The sequence below is a fragment of the Canis aureus genome, chromosome 23, assembly GCF_053574225.1.
Source record: "Canis aureus isolate CA01 chromosome 23, VMU_Caureus_v.1.0, whole genome shotgun sequence".
Lineage (NCBI taxonomy): Eukaryota > Metazoa > Chordata > Mammalia > Carnivora > Canidae > Canis > Canis aureus.
In genome coordinates this window covers 31,457,477-31,481,984 of record NC_135633.1, presented here as the reverse complement: position 1 = coordinate 31,481,984, position 24,508 = coordinate 31,457,477, and the positions used below count along the sequence as shown (strand labels likewise).

General features: G+C 45.7%; 1 protein-coding gene across 4 annotated transcripts in view; it reads left to right on the top strand.

Annotated features, from left to right (window-relative positions):
- The window catches only part of TENM4 (teneurin transmembrane protein 4), a 2,712,352-nt gene that overhangs the window by 2,595,174 nt on the left and 92,670 nt on the right, over positions 1-24,508 (top strand). For all 4 annotated transcript variants that reach the window (XM_077867222.1, XM_077867224.1, XM_077867225.1 and 1 more), the window contains 3 exons: positions 579-605; positions 8,285-8,431; positions 20,155-20,371. In XM_077867222.1, coding sequence (XP_077723348.1) covers positions 579-605; positions 8,285-8,431; positions 20,155-20,371 — 391 coding nt within the window. The remainder of the gene's footprint in view (positions 1-578; positions 606-8,284; positions 8,432-20,154; positions 20,372-24,508) is intronic.

Here is a 24,508-nt window from a genome sequence, read left to right as displayed (position 1 = left end):
AAATTCAAGAATGGCAAACAGATAATCTCGTGGTATATTTGAGTGGGAAGCTCAGCCCACTTCCCTAGTGTGTATCAAAGGGGATTCCAATTTTGCATATTTCTAGGTTCCAGCTCTCTGGAAACCCCTCTGCCCAGACAAGGTGCACTTGTTCTTATATGGCTGCTTCCCCCAGCGGGAAATTGGATGCTGCTCTGGGTAGACACAGGACAAATTCTAGTTTTCCATAAAGTTGAACAAATCTGACAGAGCAGGAGCATGGCCACTTTTGCAGCTTCCCATCCTTCTTTTTCTCCTGTTTTCCCTATCCATATGCCTTCTTATATATGATCACATTTCCAAACTCCTGGATCGTAGAATGAGTTGAAGTTCCTTTTGACCCTTCCTGGAGAATGTGCTTGCTCTCCCTCCTCTCTCATGTCATCATGTCTTTGGTTTTCTTTTTCCCACCATGGCAGGTCTGTCCCAAACGTGGGGCCCATCCCCCTGTGTCCCCTCAGCACCTGGCATGGTTACATGGCAGGCAATATTGCACTTACTTGATCCTACCTTAAATATCCTGTCTTTTATTCCCCAAGCGCACTATCTGGATAGGGTAGTTAAAGGTATGGTCTTCCTTCCTCTATTTTCCTTTTGTCTTTGTGTGTGTGTTTGTGTATGAGCATAAAAGGAGAAATGTGTATATAAGAGATGTATATACACCCCATAAGCATGGTGTCTAGATGCTGCCACATTCCCCAGCTTTGTCACAGCATTCACTGCCCAAAGGGTGGGGTTTTGGTCACAAGGTGGTTGATATACCTGAAGTGTCATTCTTCCCCCTAAGGTGTTCAATCTGTTACCATTGTGCTGTTGTCCTTCCCTGCCCATACACACATATACCCTCACTCTTTCTGCCCTATCTTATACCACCCTGCCCATCCCTTACAGCTCCTAATCCATCAGAATTAAGATACTGAGGACCAGGGTGGGTGACCTGAGAAAAGAAGAGGCCCCAAAGCAAGCTAAGAAATCTCAGCAACTACATTACGTTACTGTCACCATGTTCATTCATCCAACAACCACATATGGAGCTCCCACTAGTAGTAGTACTGTGTGCTAGATACTGTGACAGGCTCTGGAGAATTGGGGAAACAGACCCCTGACCTCAGGGAGTAGATGATCTGTTTGTTTGGGATTTTTTTTTTTTATTCCTTTTCAGAGAAGGCCCGAGTTTGGTAAGTTTTCTGTTTGAGGAGTGTTCCCTTTCAGGCAAAGTAATTCCATGTTAAACATCTTCATTAACTAGGCAGTGCCTCGTTTTCCAAATCGGCCTTATTATTCTAAGAATAAATCTGAGAAAGGTCAGGTATGTTTGCACCTAAAAGAAATCCAAATCTCCCGACGAGAAATATCATGCCACATTCATCTTTTTGTCCTGAAGTCCTAACATATCACGTGGCACAGGATATGTGCTCAGTGGTTAAGGACAAGTACTTCAGTGTCAGACTACCTGAGAATGAATCCCAAGTCTAACAGTTAACCGAGTGACCTTGGGCAGGTTACTTAACCTCCCCTCACTTGGGAGTCCCTGTAAAATGAACTTGATAATGGGACCTACATCATTCGGTTGGCATGAGGATTAAGCAAACGAATGCATGTAAAATGCTTAGCACACGGGCAGGGATGATGCTCAGTAAATGTTAGCAATGCTATTTTATCATCACATTCTTATTCTCACCCCTAATTTGGAGGACTTCATTAGCCAGAGTAATTTTCCAAATTGTCGAGAAAACAGTTAACTTGGCTTTTCATAAGAGATAGCAACTGCTGTCTAAAAACTTATGGAAAAGGTTTAGGCAAAACATGAATGACTGAATGCTTTCCAACCAGAACATCTTTGTCAAGTACAGGAAAGGTGTTAGTAGGACCCATCAGATGGATGCCTGGTGTTGAGAAGCAAGGTCCCATGCATCTTATATGCTGGTCTTCCCCTGAGAGTACAGTCATTCTGGAAAGAGAGAGCTGTACCTGTGAGCCTCTCTAAAATAGGCATTTCACATAATCATTATCAGAGGAATCTTCAGTAAGGATTCAATTTAATAATGTTACCATCTATTTGGTAGAATTTGTTCCTACTATCTGAATATTTTTCATATCCATGAGTCTTAAGTCCTTTGAATTTTTTTAAGGGAGCAGATATAACTATACTCATTTTATTAGAAAAGGAAATTGAAGTTGAGTAGTTGAGGGGCCCACCCTGGGTCACACTTCTAGCAAGTGGCAGAACCAGGATTTTTAATTTCCTGACCTAATCCATATTTCCAACATTCTCTCCTTCTATCAGCAGTCACCAGGAATGTCCCATAATTTCCAATATTCTTCCTCCAAACCATGCCTTCCAAACTGGCACCCTCACTAGGTAGTGAAACATTCTCTCTCAAACCACCATTTTATTATCTTTAGTTCAGAAAATATCACCAGACCTTTGTTTGGATTAGGCCAATGAATCATAACTTGTTTTAAAAGACAAATGTTCAATTACCAAAATCTGGGTTTGAACCAGGCCCCCATCCTGCTGACTTTTCTGGTATAATGGATACTAATCCTAAAAAAAAAAAAAAAAATTCAGAGACCTCTACCCTACAAACTAAGGACTTGTCAGAGTAGAGTATCATGACAGCCAAGACAAGCCAACTTTGGTTCTTTGTTTTCCATTTGCATCACTAGAGACTAAAGAACCAACATGCACTTAACAAAGATGTCAAACTCCTCCTAAGTGCCCCGAAATATGGATACCACACAACAGAAATGCTTCCTATTCTTGTATTGCCAGCAGTCTAGCAGAGTAGATGCTAATAAAACAAATAATTCCAACAAGTTTGATGAGGGTTATGATAGGGGAAGTTCAGGGGCCACTTAGCAAGAAGAAACCCTCCACCCCAACTTAGGCAGTGCCTTGTAGACCAAGATTGTGAACTTTAGCAGAAACATATGAGAAAGGTTTTTTTTTATTATTTTAAAATATTTTATTTATTTATTCATGAAACACACACACAGAGAGAGAGAGAGAGAGCCAAAGACACAGGCAGAGGAAGAAGCAGGCTCCATGCAAGGAGCCCGACATGGGACTCAATCCTGGGGCTCCAGGATCAGGCCCTGGGTTGAAGGCAGGCACTAAACCGCTGAGCCGCCTGGGCTGCCTGAGAAAAGTTTTTTAAAGCAGGATGATGACTTGATGACATCTGTGATTTTGAAAAATCAGTCCGACCATATTGGGGAACAAGAGCTCAGGGGGAACGTTTGGGGGCAAACAGACCAATGAGGAGACTCTTGCCATCATGTAGATGGGAGATGATGTGACCGACCTTGTCTAGAGAAGTGACTGTAGGGGTGAAAAAGTACAAGAGAACTGGAAAGAGAACCATAAAGAAATGGGACATTCCGATATATGATAGGGTCGCTACGCAGCCCCTCTGCCACTTAACTAAAAACTGTCTTCAAGGATTCAGAAAGTCTTCCTGTCATACCTGATGCTAGCTTCAAGGGGACTTCTTTATAGGCTTACGCAGAAAGCTGAAGATAAAGTGGTCCCTTGTCATTTAAAGGGCATCTTTTCTTTTGAAAAGCTTAGGGCTTCTCTAAACCTTGAAATTACATTATTTTGGCTCTAGCAAATGCCTGATGTGAGTCCTTCCAGAGGGGATTGTTAATGTCAGTTGGGTTCTCTGAATTATTGATGAGTTTCAGGAGTTTGTAGAATTAATGAGCTTTAGTGGTGGGTAAAGATGGGCATATTGCTTTAAGTAAGTCAGCAAGTCACCCCAGAGGAGGCTTCCTCATACTGGCTAATGGGGGTATGATTACTCCAGAAGCAAACTGCTGGCTGAGAGCAAACCTCATTTAACCCACAGGTACTCAGAGTCCCTCTGAAACCCTGAAACCGATAGGACAGTGCAGACCCCCAGGGTATAACTTGGTCCATTTGAAGAAACTAACAGTATTTAAAATGTTCCTGTGATTTCACATATAGAGCTTACCCTCCCCAAGAACACCTGCCCCTTGAAGCCGTCTCTGAGTACCACAGAATGTGTGCACTAGACATGGTGTGCTAAGACGAGCTCACTAGAGGCAGGGGTTCCCAAATAGGGTTTTGTGGAATGGAAGATTCCACATTATCATAAGTGGTTATAGGGGAAAGAAAGTTCTGAGGTCATATTGGAAAATGCTCTGATAATCAAATAAGCAAGTTTCTTTATTCTTGTAAGACTCTCAAAGCCTTTAATGTATTAATATTCAGTGTGACTTTCTAGAATAAGATTATAGGATAAAATATTTTCCAAACTTATTTGACCACAGAAGCTTGTTTTTGAGGACTTCATAGAACTAGCATTCCACAAAATTCACTTTGGGAAGTATTGTTTGAGATTAGTAGACCCATTGTAAGTCCTTCCTGGAACAAAGTAAGATATAGGCAACTAGAATATAAAATTATTGAGGGTGGAGGATATATCTCATCTCTGTATTCCCTAGAATTAATACACACCTGCCTGGCATCCAGTAAGTGCTGGGTAAAGTTTGTTGAAATTAATTACAGTATCATCAAAATTAAAGTTGTTTTGACCCTATCTAGTGAGTTAGTTGTACTGGGAGGACCTAACGCATTGTCTCATCTGAACATTCATTTTATAGATAAGAAAATTGAAACCAAAACAGGATAAGTAACTATGCAGCAATCCTACAAGCTAGGCAACAGGTACCAGAACCTAGGTCTCCCGTCTCATTCATTGATTCATTTCAACAAATACCCATTGAGTACCTGCTGTGTGCAAGGCACTGGGTTAGATCCAACACTGCCTTTATGGAATTTATATTCTAATGGAAGGAATAAGACATTAAACTAATTGCAAAATTAATAATTTACATACACTCTGTTCCAAGAAGAACAGAGCAGTAGGAAAACATGAAGCGGTGGGCCTGAGTCGGGACTCATGGCCTTGAACCCATCTTGCTGCCTCCCCACTGAGCTGCATGTTAACCCCCATTGCTGGGCTTATCTCAGCTCTCTTTGTCAAGGTTTGTATTTATGAGGACCATAGCTCTTGACCCAAACATTCATACAGTTGGCACCGGCAAAGGTTATTTTCTAGTTTGTGACTTTCTTGGTGAAGTTATACAACATTAAGACAAACTAACTCAATTATAGTAATAGCAGCTATCATTTATTGAATGCCTGCTTATGTTACCCACTGTGCTAAATAATTGGCATACATTATCTCATTAATCCTCTCAGCAACATTTTGAGTTAGGTATTATCTCCATTTTACAGATGGCAATCCTGAGGCATATAGAGTTAAATAATTTGCCAGTCATCCCGGGGATAGTAACTAAAAAGGTAGTATGGGGATTTGAATTGAGGTCTTCCCAATTCCAAACTCCACACTGTGTTACAGGACATGGTTTTAATATACGATTTCGGATTAAATGGAGTGAAATTAGAACTGCCTTAGAAAATCAGGATCCAAAAAAATAACAAAAAGTCATTTAATTTAACAATAATATGTAGTTAAGCCATCCATGGTAAAACCTCAGTAGATGGCAACTGTCATTGTATCACTGTCCTGAAGCCTCTAAACCGGGAGGTGGAAACTCCAGCAAACTGACCAAATCTGGTCCATCACTTACTTTCAAATAAAGTTTTATCAGAACACACCATCATTCATTTGTAAGTTACATCTGGCTGCTTTCCCACTACAATAACAGACTTGAGTAATTGCAACAAAGACCATATGGCTCAAAAGCCTAAAATATTTATTATCTGGATCTTCACAAAGTTGGCTGAGTCTGATCTAGACAAGCACCTCACATTTCTATGTTGCCATTCTGTGAGCCCTATATGAGGTTATGGGTACAACTTATACTATATGCCTTCTACTCAAAATAGAAGGTGAAGGTCAATAGAAGATCCAGATATTGTCTTCAAGCTGTATATCAGGCTTTGTGCATCATTCATACATTATCTTATTTAGTCCCCTGAGCAACCCCATTTTGTAAGTAGGCTGAGGCCCAAAGAAATTATATAAGGTGCGTGGGTCATAAAAACCACTGAGTGGCAAACCAGACTGATAGGGCTTTCAATCTTGTACTCTTACACAAGAAGTGCTCTTTGTGGCTGACAGGAGGCTACGTCTTAGAGCAAGAGAAAGGAATCTACTACCATTCTTACCAGTTGGACTCTACTTCCTTCCTCCAAGACTGATTTCAAATATAAATGAGGCTCAATTGAAAGCCAGTCCCAGCTGGATGGATAAACATTTAAATGGGACTAACTGGAGAAAGAGAGAGTCTGTAACTGTTTAAACCAGGAAGGGTAGCTAGTGTCCGCTGCCGGGTCAGGATGCCTGGGTGATCACCTGCATGCCACAGCACTGCTCCTGCGCTTTTACAACTGCTTTCTCAGTAACTTGTGGGGTAGCTGTGCTGGTGGCTTCCCACCTTTCCCAACAGGCTTCTGTTGTGCAAAGACCACATAGTCTACATTTGCTTCTAAACTTCTGGAAAGATCCCTCTTAGGTTGGAGTGCACAGTCAATAAATGTTTCTTCCTTTGAATGACCAACACGGTAGCCAGAGTGATTGATTGATTGCTGTCTGAACATCTCAGATACAAATGAACATGTTCTTTCCTTTTACTTTGTAATAAAAGTCAACTACCAACAGCCCTTGAAATACTAAGGTTTTATATTCTAATTGATGGGTCATTCAGTGAGTCTCTACCTTGGCCTATGTCTTGTACTGGACAGCTACATTCACACTGGCCCCATTTAAGAAAAGTGGGTCAATTTTCAGTTATTTCATGGCAGAAAATTTACTCTGTAGCCATATTTGTAGCAGTTTGCTGCTCATAATAATAAATTAAGTTTTATAGATGGCTTTCACATCCATACCCTTCCCCAAGACTGAGCAGGACCAGAGAGAAGACACAGAAGGCAGGCCAGTGAAAGGTGTTCTTTGATAGCCGCTCTGAGGAAGGAGTTGGCAGGTGTTAAAATGAAGATTTGAATGAAAACCAAGTGCCAAATAGAAGCTGAAGTGAACCATGTAACAACAGATTCTCAGACATAGATTTCTGAGCCACGAACTCAGAGAGAAGGGTTTAAAAAGATGGTAATAAAAAACCTGTAAATCTACTTGACTAGTAAGAATAACTCCCCACCTTATGATATGGGCAAAGCAGAACCAAGGCTGAATCTAAACATCGCCTGACCTTCTTGATGAAATCACCCGAGGTTTTCTCAGACAGATGGCCACTCCCGTATCAGGTTCCCACCATATTTTATACATCTCCCTGAGGGCTTTTAGCAGTGAAATATTTGGATCCTACAAATCTGTCTTCTTTGATAGGTAACTGGCTGCATGCTCCTCAAGAATAAGAAATAGGTCTTATTCTTCTCTGTACCTCCAGTGCTAGCCCAGAGAAGGTGCTTGATAAAGGACAGACAGGCACATGGATGTACGGATGAGCAAAATCAGGGAAGGGCAGCCCCACCTGTCCCTGTGTTTGCAATCACAGACAGCCCTAGCTAGTCTCTCTCAGGGCAATCATCGGGGTTCCTCTGTGTGCAGAACCCTCTTCTCAGTGACTATAGATAAGATGGGCAGAAAAAGACCCAAGGACTCTTCCTCAAAGCAAAGACAGTTGTTTAGGAGAAAACAGGACAAAATGAATGAAAAGCCTAGGGTCCAGTACAAGTAACAGTACAACAATACTTGACCCAGTAACAAGGGCTGAAAACAGGATAGCCCTTCTAGGATAAGCCCCAGAAGTGCTGAGAGGAACATAAGGAGTAAACAGAGAGGGGCTTCCTCTGTTCCAAACACCCCCCGGAAACAGGAGAAACACAGAAGAGTGAACATGGAGGAAGGATCAAGTCCAAGTTTCCTTCAGTTACATTCTGTCAGGCCCATATCCACTGACTCACTCTTGGGAATCCTGATCACTTTTGAAAGGGGTCGGGGGATATTTGATGTGGAAGGTGCATCTTTCAGAACTATTGCCACCACTTCCCAACTGGGCCACCTTCCTGGCCTTCCTAACGTGCGGCCTTTGCCAAGTCCTTCTACCTCAGAGTGTCCTTGGCAGAGTGGCAGTTCTCAGCCAGTTCCCGGCCTCTCTGGGTGCTGAGGGCATCAACGCGCCGGCAAATGTGAGCATGTTTTCCAAGCAGGCAGGAAGAGCGTGAGTGTGTGTGACCACAGGTGGCTGCAGACGATCAGACCTCGATGCTGTGTGCTTTGCCTTGCAGAGGGCTGCCCTGGGTTGTGCAACGGTAATGGCAGATGTACCTTGGACCTGAATGGGTGGCACTGCGTCTGCCAGCTGGGCTGGAGGGGAGCCGGCTGTGACACATCCATGGAAACCGCCTGTGGTGACGGCAAAGACAACGATGGAGGTAGGGCTCCGGCACCTGGGAACTCCATGCGGCTCCAGTGGGGGTCGGGTTGGGGCCCAGGGTGGAGGGTGGGCATCACCGGGCCCGTAGGCCAGCAGCACACCAGCTGTCCAGTTAGCGAGGCCTGCCAGGGAGGCATAAAACTGCAGGTATGGCCTAAGGAATGAGTACATGTCTCTTGTTGTTCCATCTTAATTAATTTAAATGAACTAATGTAAATGAAATTAATTGCCATCTGACAGCCAGTGGAGGGGAGAAGGCATACAGAAGAAAGAATTTTCTAGCAATTCAATAGTGGGAGGATTTGCCTGGCAAAGTTATGAAATCCCCCTCACTGGAAATGGACAAGAAGAGGCCCGTCTAGTTTTGTATTAGAGAAAATAGCAGAAAGGACACATCTTCAGTGGAGGGAGATTGAGTTACCCTCAGCTGAGATCCCTTCTCCCCTGATTCAGGAAGTAACCATCACTAAGCCACCTTTGCCCCACACCCTCTGTCCCTGTGGGTTTATAACAGAACTGGTCTTAGTTGATAGGGTTTCTTCAAGTGCTGCGTAGTCTAGACCCTAAGGAAGAAAGACCTGGACTTGTGGCATGTTTCTTAGCTGAGAGAGAAGAGATCAGGGTTCCAATCCCTAAATCCCCATTGACCCCCTGTGTATCCCTAAGCAAGTTACTTGATGTCTCTGGGCCTCACACTCCCTATTTGTGAAATGGACAGTTAGATTGTGAGGATAATTCCAATCCTTAGATTAGTCCTAGAATTAGCCTTCTCTTTTTCTGTTGTGTTACTTGGATGAATATAATCACATATGCTCTACTTTCCCTCTTGGAAGATAGGCTGATTCTTCCTGACTCTCCTAATCTCAGGGGGTGAGTAGGAGAGACTAAAAAGACAGAAATGAAAAGAATTTTAAACAGTCGACCCTTCCTCTCTTAACAATGGCCTGACAGCTGCCCTGGTCCAAATGTGTTTATGCAGCTACTCCACATGGATGCTCAGGGACTTTCTAGTATGTGGCACAGAGTATAAAATCAGCAGGCCACCTACTCCTTAGAGTGGCTCTGCAATCTCAGAGCACTGTATGGATTAAAAGGCCACACATCTTTATTGTGCGTATTCTAATTGATTTGCCTTCAGTTGACTCCAGCAGCCCAGAAAGGGCTACTTCAGACTACCAACCTTTGTCTGAACTGGCTTTTGGTCCATCACCTGCTGCCTGCACCCAGGAGGTGATCAAGCCCATGCATCCAGATCTGGGCCCAGTGGAGTCATTGTCAACAAGGAGCTTGAGGGGTTGAACCTTGGTACCCAGGCAGAGACAGTGGATCCAAGTTCTCTTCTTGAGACCTTGCAGGGTTGAAATGTCCCTTAATCAACCTGAAACTTACCGAGACTGTTAATTCTTTTTTGTTTGTTTGTTTGTTTAAAGAGTTTATTTATTCATGAGAGATACAGAGAGAGAGAGAGGCAGAGACACAGGCAGAGGGAGAAGCAGGTTCCATGCAGGGAGCCCGATATGGGACTCAATCCCGGGACTCCAGGATCACGCCCTAGGCTGAAGGCAGATGCTCAACTACTGAGCCACCCAGGGATTCCCCCAGTGTCCATTAATTCTTGTGCTCCGTAAATATCCAGAGTTCCTCTTCTGGGTCCAGGTCCTAGGCCAGGCATGGAGATGACAGAGTCTTGTTGCTGTACTCCAGGAATTCAGATAGGGGAGGAAAAACCCAAGGTGAAGTGCCAGTGGACAGTGTGAGTGCCTTGCAGAGTTATATTATTTGGTGTGGGAGCAGGGACACATTCACCAAGAAGGTGATGCTCGAGTAGGCAGGTATTTCCTGGAAAGAAAGGGGCTTTATGATCAGAGAGATCACCATGGGCAAAGGCAGGGCAAGACATGGAGGGACACCAAGCATCCCTGTCTCCAGGCAAGAAAAAGTGCGATAATATTTGCTCTTCATAGGATATCCTCTTCATAGGATAGAGATGTTAGCCTAAATTACTTGCATCACTCCTCAGCCTTCTCCTTCACTTTGCCTATAGACACAATTCTAATGGGCAATGGTAATTTCATGTAATCAGAAGGAAAGAGACCAGAGCGGCACCATGAAGTCATGCCCCTGTCAAGAACGCAAAGTCTTGGCCCAAGCCCTCAAACAGCTGTTGAACATCTGGGCAGCAAAGGAACTGAGTGTCCTTGAGAAATGTGGGGAAAGGGCACATATACAAGAATAGGTTATAAAATGAGATTCATCTGTTCTCTCACATGTAACACAATACGTGTGTATCCTGTATCCTGTTGACCAGCCAACTCTCCTAGTGCTAGAACTCACCAGTGTTTACATGGTGCACGGGCACACAGGAGCCCAAAGCCTCACAACGTGGGTGGGTGAAAGAGCTTCCTATCATAGGAAACGAGGTTGATCCAGACCCCAGGGAAATGGAGTCTCCTCCAGCCACTCTGAAAGATGAGCCAGCAGAAACTAGAAAAGAACAATCAGAAAATCCTCAATTGCAGATGATATCTCTTGCATTTATGGAGCAGGTTATAGACTGGAACGAGCTTTAACATCTCTTAGCAAAGCCATATGATAGCATTGTAACCGGAGTTCGTTGACTCACTCAACAAACATTAAATGAACGTCTGCTCTGCATCAGGCCCTGTACTGCACCTGGGGCTTCAGAGACAAATAAGACACAGTCCCTGCCCTTGTGCAGTTCACAGTCTGGAGGGAGAGATAAGCAGCCTGCAATTGCACTGCGGTGGGATAATTGCTGTGGTGAAGGGGCAGCCACTCATTCAACTGATACTATCAAATGCCTCAGTACCCTCCTGGGAACTGTGATGTGGTCCCTGTCCTATGAGGCTTCCAGTCTAGCCAGGAAGACATCCATGGGTCATCATGGTTGGGAAGACAACTAGCTGTGGAGACCAAGATTTGAGGGAGCCTTGGGTTCTTAACTGTGAAATGAGGAAACATCTCACCCACAGTCCTCTCAGTTCGGTGGACTCTCCACCCACTGGGGGAGCCAAGGAGATGGTGCACAAGATCCCTGCTTCATAGAGTAACAGAGATGAAACAACCGTAGGGAGTCCCCATGCGCTAGAGGGGACAAGGCTATCCTCACTGGCCTCTTACTCTGAGTCTTGGCCAAATGGGGACAGTTTTCATGGAGGGAGAAATGGGGCAGGCTGTACCAGGCATCACAAGAGTGAGCCGTATTTAGCACTGGGCTATTTGCCGTTCAGTCAAGCACACATTTACTGGGCTCCTACTGTCTGCAAGGCACCATGTTCCCTTCTGAGGGGATATAAAGAATCAGTGAGCATGGCCCAGTCTTTCTCCCTTAGGAAGCCCAGTCATTTGGAAGAAATTGCTATCCTAACAACTAAATCTAGTGGAGGCAGAATGGAATAAATGCCTTTCTTTCAGCCATGATGAATAAGTCAGGGTGGAGTGGAAAGTGGTAGAGCCTAGCTGAGCGATTGTTCTTGGCTGATGTGACTTGGAGATGTGGCTGATGTGACTTGGAGAAAGTATTAGATAAGGTCAGTGTCGAGTAACAGGGCTGGAAGAGTCACAGCACAGAGACTCCAGCTCCCTCCTTGTAAACAACTCCCCCGCATCTTGTAGGCAGAGAGACTGGATTCCAGAAAGGGGATGTCATAGCACACATGTCAGCATCACACAGAAAGTCAGTAACATGGTCTGGACCAGGACCCAAGACCCTTGACCCTGGACTAGGGCTCAAGGCCTGGACTTGGACCCTTGACCCTAGAGCTCTGAGACCTTACAGGGATTCATCCTCATCCTAGAAAGGCAGTGTGAGTACTTACTCGAATTTAAATGGGGCTACCACAGCTCCCAAAGCTGACTGGAGGCCGAGAATGATAATTTGCATGTCATTTTACAGTTTGCAAAACAATTGTGCATTCACCTAACAGCGCCCATTGGATGTGGTATTATTATCCTCTTACTATTTCTGTATAATGAGGAAACTGGGGCTTCGTGAGCGGAAGTACTTTACCCAAGTCACACAGCTGATGGGTGGCAGAAACTGCCATGGTCTGGGAGGTCTGGCCACACTAGAGCTTTTCAGTGTGCGCGGACCTCAGACACATGGCTCCATTGTAAACCCAACCGTGGCTCTTCAAGTTACCTGAGAACAGCTGGGTTCTCTTCTTTCCCACTTTTCTAGGCTTAAATCAGTCCTCTCTAAATAAAACTTGAATTTCAAGCTTCATTAAGAATGCTGTCACAGTATTTTTAAACTATGAAACCAAAAAACAGGGGTGGGGGGGCTAAGAGTATGACTGAGTTGGGTTTAGCGTTATTGGTTTGTTTTTGTTTTCATTTGTGGTTGTTGTGTAGATTTAAAAACAGAAGACAGACTCTGAATGTGACTCAGTGACTCCCAGTCTGCTGATCCTCTGTCAGGGCTCCCCTCACCCTGACTTGCCTCCCGATGTCACCAGACCAGTGGCTGGTGAGGGACCCCGTGAGACCAGCAAGCAGAAAGGCCCCAACCCACCACACGGTGTGAGCTCGTCTACGTGCCTGCCCCACTTGACAAGAGGATGTGCCTGGTTCATGTAGTGCGGTCATGAAGTGCTATCCCATGAGTCTTCTCATCTGTTGCAGGGACCTTCTGATGGGACATGTTCATTTCATACCCATTCTGAAATGGTGAAACTGGGTCCCAAAGATACAAAATGGCTAAGGAATGAGAATAATAATGCCTGCCTTGCAGGGTCGCTGTGAGGATTGCAGGTGCATTCAAAGTGCCTGAGAGGCAACACAGGACAGCGATTAAAAGTACAGGATCTATACCCAGACAGCCGGGATTTAAACCTCAGCTCTCTTGTTTGCCGACTGCATGTCCCTGAGTGGGCTCTTCAACTTTTCTAAGTTTCAGTCCCCCACCTGCAAATGTCAGTTCTCATTCTCCTGTGCCTTTCTACCTGTATGCACAAAAGCATGATATTTATTATAAAAAATATATATATACCCATATAGAAATAATTATTTTTAAGAATTGGAATTACACTTTCTATGAAATTTTATACTCTAGTTATTTCACTTACAATTAGAATCTTTTTCATCTCTTGATTAAAATTCATATACCAAACTGTTCCATGCTCATTGCTGGAAGGAAAATAATTCAAGTTTACATAAAGGAAAGTAAGAGCCATAGGTTAGAGAGCATTCCCCAGAGCCAGGCTCTGTGCTGGACATTCTGTGGACGCGATGTCCAGCCCTTCACAACAGACCTGCAAGGCAGACATTTCCATGCAGGGAAACTGAGGTTCGGTGTGCTGGAGTCGTTTCCCCAACATCACACGATGGATCAGCAAGAGAGCTAGGATTAGAATGGAATGGGTCTTAAAAAAAAAAAAAAGAAGCCAGAATATGAAATCCCCTGGAATCTTAAAACAACCAGACCCCTTTGGATGAAGAATTTGTAAGCAGCTTCAAGGTGCAATCCTCTTTTCAGGTGCTGTTGATCCCATTAAAAACGATCGTGGATTGCAGTATGGATCATTGGTAGATGCCATCTGGAAGGAGAAATTTCTGGAAAGCAGAGAACAAAGCTGTCTGCCCTCCCTCCTCCTCCCCATCTCCCTTTGCTGGAGTGGAGAGCTCACGTAAAGCCATAGAATTCAGTCACCCTTCCCACTTTCTCTAAACCACGTTTCTTGTGATAAGAGACAAGAGAGAAATTGACCTTTAAAAATCCTGTGTTGCAAGGGGCAGATAGAGATTTTGCAAGCCTTTTCAAAGAAGGCACAGAGTTTATTATAGCAAATGACAAAAACTTCTCCCAGATGTGTAGAGAGGGGGAGGGACATTCCACCCCCATCCCCAGGGCCTCCCTGGATGCTGTTCACCGCCTGCCATAAGCCGTTCTGTGGCCACACTATGGGCGTGAGTGAGATGAGGTTGGCTGCTGGGCTGTGGAGCAGGGGCAGCAGCTAAGCCCACGGAGAAATAGATGGACTTGCTATACGCTGTCCACGGGGCCGTGAGCGTAAGGAGCATGCAGACAACTACAACACGAAGAATTTCCCCTTGAATTTGCCAGACCTGCTCCCATCTCTGTTCTTTCGGCTTGCTCCTGTCCACCCTCCAGCCCCCACTGAAGCATTCTGTCTTCCAGACAATACCGTAGCCCAAACTGGGTTCCCACCTTCTGGCTTCCACAGCCCCATCTCTTCCTTCTTTCCCAGAACTGTCTTGTCTCTGGCTGAGCCAAGGGCTGAATCCTGCAGAGGCGTGACTGTCTTCTCCCTATCTGTCCACATGATGGACACCGAAGGGACGAGCCTGTCCCCGTGCCTGTTTTCTAAGGAGAGAAATGAGCTCCTCCTAGGGGGGGACTGGCCTCCACCCCACTCCATGGCCCCGCCTAAGTGACTGAGCTGTTTGCCTCGGGGTCCTCAAATAATCATTCTTTCCTTTGTTCATTCGTTCAACAAATGAGATGCTCACCGTGTGCAGGGCACTGTGCTCTGCATTTGGGGTAGAAAAATAAACCAGTCCATTCCTAACCCAGTGGAGGAACTAGAATGTCCAAAGTATTGACAGAGAAAGATGTAGACTGTGGGATGGATGGTCCCAACAGCTGGATTTGAAGAAAAGTAAGATACCAAGTTCCGAACTTTGCCTCACTTCACAAGCCGGGTGACATTGAGTAAAGTCACTTAACCCAAGCCCCAGCGTCCTCATTTGTAAAGACGAGAAGGCTAGCTGAGCCTTCTGTGGGACCCTGGGGCCCACCTTTCACTCTGAAGGGGTTTCAACCAGCTGGCCACCAGGAGAGATGGGCCCGAGCCACAGTAAGGCCAGGAGGTGGCCCCGGGGCAGGGTAGCCCCCAGGCAGGGTAGCCCTGGGGGCTGTCTGACCGAGAGGGCCACCAACATCAGATACAGAGATGAGTCACCCAGGGTCCCACCACTCACTGGCAGCTGTTAAGATCACAAAATGAACAGAAAGCTACTCAGGACAGTGACTAATGGCAGACCTCAGCCATTCCTGTGCCATGTCACCTGTCTGCAGGGGGTATTCCAGGGAACAGCCACGGGCACTAGGGGGACACCAGAACCTCACTGAAGGACTCACTTACTCTGCACAACCCAGGAAGCTGTCAGCGATCCTGAGAGACTGGCAGGGCACATTCTCCTGGGTGCATGTGAATAAATGAGGTCTCAGACATAGGAAGGCATGTGCCCCAGGTCTCATGGCGAGAAAGTGACAGAGCCAGGGAAGCAGATGGCTCTTCAGGCTCCTAGCCTGGATGTTTTTCTCTCTTGTCCCCCATTCCCTGGTCCTCAAGGTTACCTGACACCCACCAGCAGGGCAGGCACTATTTGCCGTAATAAAGGTATAATAGCATAGAAATAAAATATGGACAATTGGTAAGTCAGCCAGCTTGTGTGGAATATACAATTAAGTAAGATATGAAATCCTTGGAAAATGTAAATGTTTCCAAACTAGCCCCACCGGACAATCATGAAAACTATACATTGATGCATTTGTGGTCTATCCCAAAATTTGATTGTCTGTCCTCAAAGCATACTTTTTTTCTCTTAACCAGAGTCTTCTAAAATCTGTCATCTATGGCTAAGAAAACAAAAGTGTAGAAGAGTCTCTCTTACTGCAGGACAGCCACATGCCCTTATCGGGCTGCCATATGCTGCATTTGAAAATAGAAGGGTTTGCACAAAAGCTTGTCTTGTAAACTGAACCCTTGATAAGAATTTTGTGGGCGCTACTTGTTTTTGAAATAGGTGCTTCATTTGACAATGATCATCTCTATTAGCAAAGGTTTAGCTCACATTTACTACTTTGCAAATATTTGCTGAGTGAAGGATTAGGGAGTGTCCACCCAGAAAGGCATAGGCAGACGGAACCCTTGACCTGGCATTGTCACTGTCCTGTGAAGCATACTGGTGAGCCATTCCAGTCCTGGGTCTCTCATGAGAACCCTGCTTGTGGGATGTGGCTCCATTTCAGAGAACCCCAATCTTCAAGTCCCCTGAGTCGCCACTTCCATAACTGACAACTGTGTCTTTCCAGCCATCTTCATCTAATTCAGTTCTTCAAAGCCAAACTACATCCAGAAAGGGCAGCCCTGGAATGTGTGATGGGAGGGAGCCAAGGCAGGTCCATTGTGAGGATACCTGTCCAAGGGAAGCACCCAGCCAAGGAGCTGGCAGGGGCTCTTATTTACCAAGCACATACTTACGTGCTGGTCATCATGCCAAGTGCTCCATATCCATGATCTCACCTAATCCCCCAGCCTACCTGTGAGGTACATCTGATTGTGCCTTTTACAGATGAGCCAAATTGAAGCTCAGAGCCCTTACTGAGACTTTCATTTCCAGTAGAATGGCCAATTAGATCACAAAAGGCCTCTGATCACAAGAAACAACAATTTCTTTTTAAAAATGTATTGCCTTTCTTGTTTTTAAAAAGGAAAGAAAACAGGAATGTGGGGAAGTCTGATTCCAGAAGCAAAGATAAAGCCAGAAGCTAGAGCAAGAGGCACAGGGATACTGAAATGAGTCCCACAGCCCTCATCTCCAGGAACTCAATGTCTGGGGAAGGAGACAAAGAAAATCAAAATTAGAGTGTGGGGAGGGGGAATGAGTGCTGTGATGGAGGTCACCCAAGGAGCCGGAAGGGCACCGAAGAGTGGTATTTCAGCAAAACTCATAAATTCATGTTTTCCACTTAAGAAATAGTTCCCAAAGGTCTCTTCAGGACTTAGAGAACCTTTTATACTTCAGAAAGAACTGGGCTCAGATTCCAAGTCTGCACCTTCTCTCACTACAGGAATTTGACCAAGTTACTCCGCCACTTTGAGCCTCTGGTTCCTTCTCTCTAAAATGAAGGTGGTGACATGGCTGGGCAGCTCAGTCAGTTGAGCATCTGACTCTTAATTTTGGCTCAGGATCATGAGATCATAGAGCCCTGTATCGGGCTCTTTGCTCAGCGGGGAGTCTGAGATAGATCTCTCTCTCTCTCTCTCTCTCACACACACACACACACACACAAATTAATAGTGTTTTGTTTGTTTTTAATAAAATGAGGGTAATGGTGACAACAGTGGCTTCACAGAGCAGGGAAGATTCAACGACACACTTCTTGAAAGCATTCCTTGTCAAACTTTTAGCACGACGCCTGTGATCATCATCATCATCATTGTTTAATATAATATCATTAATAATAACAATAATTCCTGGCTAACCTTCCCCCCAGGACTAGAGAACAGGAAGCAGTTCTTCCAAGATGCCACAGAGCAGAGTGTTTATAAAGAGGTAAAAGACTGGCTTCCAGGGTCTGCTTCGGTGGTAAACAAGAGCAGGCAATAGCTAATAAAATTTCAAATTAGCCATGACTTTTCACAGCCCTTCAATTGTGCTAGCTGATTTAATGGTCAACGTCCCTGCTCACTGGGATTGAATAATGGAGCATTTCTGCAGAGTTATGGATGCGGCTGCTGAATCTGTCATGCTAACATCAATAGCAGAATGCAAATAACCCACAGCCCGGGCTGTAATTATGTGTTTAAGCAATGTCTGACAGGGGCAGCACGAGAATGTGTGATGGAGCCTGCCATCCGCAGCAGAAGACAGGTGCTTGGCTAGGCGGCGAGTGGGTGTATCTGGGAGCTGGGACAGGAGCCACAAGCTAGGACCCAGGACAGTGCTGGTCAGAGGATGCCTTTCCTCCACATCTTAAGATGAATCCAGGAGGTGAGCAGACAAAGCACCAATGGTCCTTCACTTTGGAAGGAAGCTGTATGTAGACTCAGGAAGGGGAACTACCCCTTAGTAAGTACTTACTATGTGTCCCTTACTCTGCTGGATTTGAGGACATAGGTTTTGTATTTATGTAACATTTATGTGACACTTTTATAATCCCCTTGTAAGACATGTGGGAAATGGAGGCAAGAGAGTTTAAGTGACTTGCCCAAGGTCACACTGTAGTAAGTTTCAGATCCAAGATTTGACCCCAATCTGGGTTCCAGAATCCAGGCTATTTCTGCTCTGCTGCCCTCAAGGAAGCCATAAAGTCTTGACTACCATGCCGAAGTGGGCGAGAAAGATGAAGGATTTTTGTCCCTGATTTACCTAAGAAGAAAACTGGATTTCAGGGAGGTCAAGTAGCTTACCTGAGGCCACAACACCTCTGAGGCTAGGGCTAAGGGGCTTGAGGGTGCTGCCTGCATGGATGGGGCACCGAATCTAGCTAGTGCATGTGCAGTGCTCTGGTGGCAGCATCTGTATTATAAACCCAGGGAGACAGAAGTGAGGGAAGTACGTCAATGATGAGGAGCCTGGGGCTCGGAGGGTAAATGCAGGCATTCGTCCAGGGACATTCTTAGGGCCAGGTCTGGGACCTGAACTTCAATCTGAGCTTCATGATGCTCACACTGTTGAATTAAATCGAATGAAGATAGTGGTTTTCTGGCTTTTATGGACGGTCATTTGGTTTCATCATCTGTCTCATTTGTTAATTCATTCAATTCTCATCCATGTATTTACTTAATGGTCATGTTTTAAACACTTGTACTAAGTGCTGGGGATACAGCAGAGGTGACCAGAACAGGATATAGGTCTTCAGGATGGTGGGAAGGCTTGCCCAAAGTCACACAGCTTATAAGCAAGAAAGGCAGAATTTGAACCCAGAGGAACAGGTGTCCTTAGACTTTTCTCTGCCAACAAAGCACAGATTGTGATCCTGGGCTCTTCCTTTCCCCACGTGAGGCAGTATCCTCTAATCCCTGGGTTTGTTATCCATTTTAAGCTATGCTATTGGGTGCCTGTAAAAGCCCTCACGCAACCAAAAATCTATGGTCTGATGGAATTTCTTTCTTTGTACTTTGGGAAGCTGGAAGCAGTCCTATAATTTTCAGTCCTGAAAAAAATTCATCCATGAGGTAAAGAGAATTCCCTGCTAGTGGCATGGCAATCAGAGACCCCATCTCACAGAAAGCAGAGCTGGGTCTTCCTGTATGGACATGGCAGCTGGCAGCGATGCTGGCAGTCATGGGGCCTCTTCCTCGCCCCTAAAGCCAGTCAGTCACCAGCTCTTATTGTTCTTAACCCTTAAACGTTCCTATTTCTCTTCCTGCTCTGATCTCAGCAACCATTATTTATGCCCCGTGCAACCTCACAAATGCCCTCGCCATTGTGGGGTCCCCAGCTTCCACTTTGGGCCAGCTTCAGTCCCCCATCCTGGCAACAAGGGAGGTTCTTTCAATAATTCAGATCAGATGATGTCACCCCTGCTTTAAACCTTCCAGGAGGGTGAGATGCAAACCCCCTACGCTGGCCCACGTTCCCGGCACTTCTGCTCCTACCAGCATTGACAGTCTCTTCTTCCACTCGCCCCTCACTTTTCTGAGTTGAGTTTAGCAGCTCAGACATTCAATATGCTCTCCCATCCCTGGGCCCTCATATAATTTCCACAAACTCTCAGAAAAAAACTGCTATCACTCTGTACACTTGCTTGTCCATCTCTCCTACTAGACCAGTGGGTTGGCAGCAGATCTGAAGCACCTGGATCTCCCAGCAAAGGCCGTGGCTTATGTCAGGTTCTTAATAGAGTTTTTCAGTGAGTGGAAAATAGAGAAGTGAACAAAGGCATTGCGGACAAACACGGCTGGTGGAACGTACTGATATGAACTTCGTGCTCTGTCACCCCTGCAGATGGCTTGATGGACTGCATGGACCCTGACTGCTGCCTCCAGCCCCTCTGTCATGTCAACCCGCTGTGCCTGGGCTCCCCCGACCCTCTGGACATCATCCAGGAGACACAGGCCCCTGTGTCCCAGCAGAACCTGCACTCCTTCTACGACCGCATCAAGTTCCTCGTGGGCAAGGACAGCACACACATCATTCCCGGGGAGAACCCCTTTGACGGAGGGTGAGTCCGCTGGGCCCCAGCTCCAGCCATGCTCTCTGCAGGAGAACGGAATCACCTCTAGGGCCACATTTCAGGGGGCGTGAGTGGGAGGAAGCCAGAAGGGCAGGCATCGAAGGCTCTTGATGGAATGTCACAGGAGGCAGAGAGGCAGCCTCGGGTACTCACACTTAGAAAACTGCTATCCCAGGCATTTGGAATTTTAATGAGCAAAGTTTTGTTGTTCCCGCTGGGTGATAGATGGAGAGAGTGAGAAATCAAAGGTCTGAGGGGAATCTTGGATCAATACCCTCTTTGCAGTCAGATATTACTGATTCTGCGGTCTCCAGATGAGCGGAAACACTTTAACACTGTTTACCCTCAGAGCTGATGTCCAGAAGACAGTGTGGGGTGGGGCACATCTGCTGGCACTCCAGGCCACCTTCCTGGGCATTCTTTCACCAGTGCACAGGTGTATCTGTCACACATTCGACAGTTTTTCACTGAGGTCCATTCTGTGCCAGGTCCTGTGTTGGAATCACAGACTGAACAGGACACAGTCCCTGTCATTGGTCACTCAGTCCACTAAGAGGATGAAAAAGAGACCAGTGTGGTAGACCAGAACTGTGCACCCAGAACCATCCCCCGGGAATGTCCAAGAGGTGCTCCTGGATAGGAGGAAACCATGACTTAAGAACAGTCTTAAAGATTAGAAATGGTTTGCTCTGCCAGGGAAGGGATGGTGTTCCAGGGAGAAGGAGCAGGTTGTGCAAAGACTAGGGCCTGACAGGGGACAGGAGCCAGCAAAAGGCAACCCTCTTTTCTCTGCTCCCCAGACCAGGCTCTGCGAACTAGACATAATATCCAAGAAGGAGCTACTTATAATGATTTTTTTTGAGATTTTATTTATTTATTCATGAGAGACATAGAGAGAGGCAGAGACACAGGCAGAGGGAAAAGCAGGCTCCCAGCAAGGAGCCCCGTGCAGGACTCAGTCCCAGGACCCTGGGATCATAACCTGAGCCAAAGGCAGACACTCAACCACTGAGCCACCCCGGCGCCCGACTTATGATTTCTTTTGAATGTCTTCCAGTGTAGTGATGCCTCTTATATGCAGAGCTTTCTCTATAAATCAGCACAGTTCAGCTGAGTAGTTACAGACTGTGTCCCTTCTGTGTCCATGACTTCTGTAGCAGAGAGTTCTTGCCCTGCGGGGACAGCAGAGTTGTGGCGATGGCAATGGCGATGGCGATGGGTGGGAAGGGTGAAAGCCATCCTCAAGTTCTGTTTAAAGGAGGAGATTGGCAGGGCTTAGTCATCATTTGGGCCTGGAGAATGCAGGAGAGTCTCTCACTCAGATGCCTTGGGAGATGGCATTGCCTTCATCAGATTGGGGACCTGAGAGCAGCAGCACTTAGGAGCAAGGTGATGACCTCCACCCTGCACAGTAAGGGCAGGGACACACCGCAGCCAGGCGGTAGGAAGCACCCAAGAGATCTTGTAGTTCATAAGCAATTCTCTAAGCTCACACAGAGATTAGAGGTGTTGATTTGGGAACCATCAACAGACAGGCAGGAGCACCCAGCAGTTTGCTCAAGGAGAATGTGTGAGGGAGGAAGAGCAGGGACCCAAGAAGAAATCACAGGGAGCCACCCTGGGAGACAGTGTTGTCATCTCCAGAGCACAACTGGGAATCCAGGGAGGATGCCTCACTGTTGGGACAAGATGGAGCCTGGGTCCTGGGCTTCACACAGCAGGACTGTGAGGTCCAGGGCACATGCCTCCTGCTGCCCCAGCCCTCCCACAGGGAGCCCTCCCCTCAGGGCAGTGCTCTGAGCCCAGCAGGAGGGGCCTAACAGGAGTGGGCAAGAGCCTTCAAACTTTGACCTTCTTAGAGGAAAAAAGTGCATTGTAATCCAGATCTTTCAACTTACCTTGAGAACCTCAGAGGTTAAATGACCTTCCCCAATTCACAGGCTAGTCAAGTGGCAGAGCCAGGAGCAGAACTAGAGAGGAAAAACCTGTTCATTTATCTTGGTCAGAATTGCTGCTTTCATCTCTGGGTAGGAAGCTTCCTGTTCTTCTATTCAATTGTGTGACTTTGTATGTGTGCTCGTGGCCCATGCATTCTTGTAACCAACTGGAGATATGAGTATTATTCCCACCAAAGGGAATATTCCTTGCCCAGCTTTTCTTTACTGGACCCATTATAGGATCTGATGAGGGCTGCAGCTGGTTGGCTGCTGGTGGCTGTTCTGCCTAAGGAGTGCCTTTACTGTGCCATTCTGATCAGTGCCAGCAGAGACCATATCCCCTGCACATCTGGTGACCCACTGAGCCTGCTGCTTGCATGCCTCAGATCACGATAGGACCCACACAGGGGTTTTGGTACTGTTTCTCCAGCAGGCCTGACTTGCATAAGGAGGCAATTTCAGAAACTTGTACTGGGAGAAATGGACCTCTCCATGGAGGGGAAGAGTGTAGGCCTCGGAGTCAGGCCAACTTGTATTTGCGATCCTGGCTCTGTCACTACTGGATATGTGGCTCTGTCAACCTTCTAAACTGATTCCTCCAGGAGAGGACCACATCTTACTCATTTTAGCCCTTAGTAGATGCTCAAAACAAATATGCATACATATTGCCTTAAACAATGAAGAAATGGAGGGAAAGAAGGAAGGCAGGTAGGTAGGAGGGAGGAATGGAAGGAGAAGGATGAATGGATACATTATCTATTTTACTTAATTTTATACTGAGGATTCAGAGTCCAGGGAGGTTAAATCATCTGCTAAAAATCATATTACAGATGAGTAGCAGAGCCAGGAGGAGAAGTTGGCTCCCAGATCATTGTTTATGTATCTGTCAACTTGGGTTAAACTACAGATGCTTTGAAAGCAGAGACCATTTGTCTTTCCAAACCTATCACACTGAGGGCAGGGCCTGGAATATGGCATTCACTCTACAAATAAATGGATAATAGAAGCTTCTAAATGTTACAGTAAAAAATTCCTTTTACCTCATATGCACCCGAATCATTATGTCCCTGTTCCTCACTCATCAAGATTCAGAGGAAATGGCTGTCTATCACTACGAAGTATCCCCACACAGATTTTTATGTAAAACAAGCCCAAGTGACCAGAAACCTGGAAACATGAGCCATCAAATGCTTTTCTCATTGGACAATCCATGGGGACTTTGTTATCTTGATCTGGGTCTGCAAACCAGTGCTTATTTGCATAGTTGGGATAAAGTAGAATCCGTTACCAAGTTTGGGTTGTTGCCTTCCTTTCTCTCAGCCGAAGGAAAGTGGCTTCATGGGAAGTGTCCAGGGTTTGATTCTTGGCTTTCCCTCCCACCAGCTCTGTGTGGCCTCTGAGGAAATGATTTAATCTTTCTGTGTGGGCCTCCAGGTACCAATAGGCAGGAATGGTGACTATTTCATGAATGTCATTGAATGGATTAACTGAAATCAAGCACCTAGCACAAGGCTTGGTACTTAGGTGGCACCAAGTGGTCAGTAAATGGTAGCTTTTATGGCAGCACCATGGCCTGCTGAAAATAACACAAGTTTTAGAATCAGACAACTGGATTCATTTTATTTTATTTAATAAATTATCATACAATGTATTATTGGTTTCAGAGGTAGAGGTCAGTGATTCATTAGTCTTATGTAATACCCAGTGCTCATTCCATCACGTGCCCTCCTTAATGTCCATCACCCAGTTACCCCATCCCTCCACCCACCCCACTTCCAGCGACCTTGTTTGTTTCCTATGATTAAGAGTCTCTTACAGTTTGTCTCCTTTTCTAATTTCATCTTTTTTTTCCCTCCCTTCCTTATGATCCCTCTGTTTTGTTTAGTAAATTCCACTTAAGAGTGAGATCATATGGTATTTGTGTTTCTCTGGCTGACTTATTTTGCTTAGCATAATACACTGTAGTTCCATCCATGTCATTGCAAATGGCAAGATTTCTTTTTTTGATGGCTGAGTAGTATTCCATTGTATAAATATACCACATCTTCTTTATCCATTCATCTCAGGCAACTTGATTTAAAATCTTCTGCATCCACTTTCTATCTGTATGACTTTAGGAAAGTTCCTTAACCTCTCTGAGCTCCAATTTCCTCACCTGTAAGAGCAGGTAATAATGTCTACTTTGCAG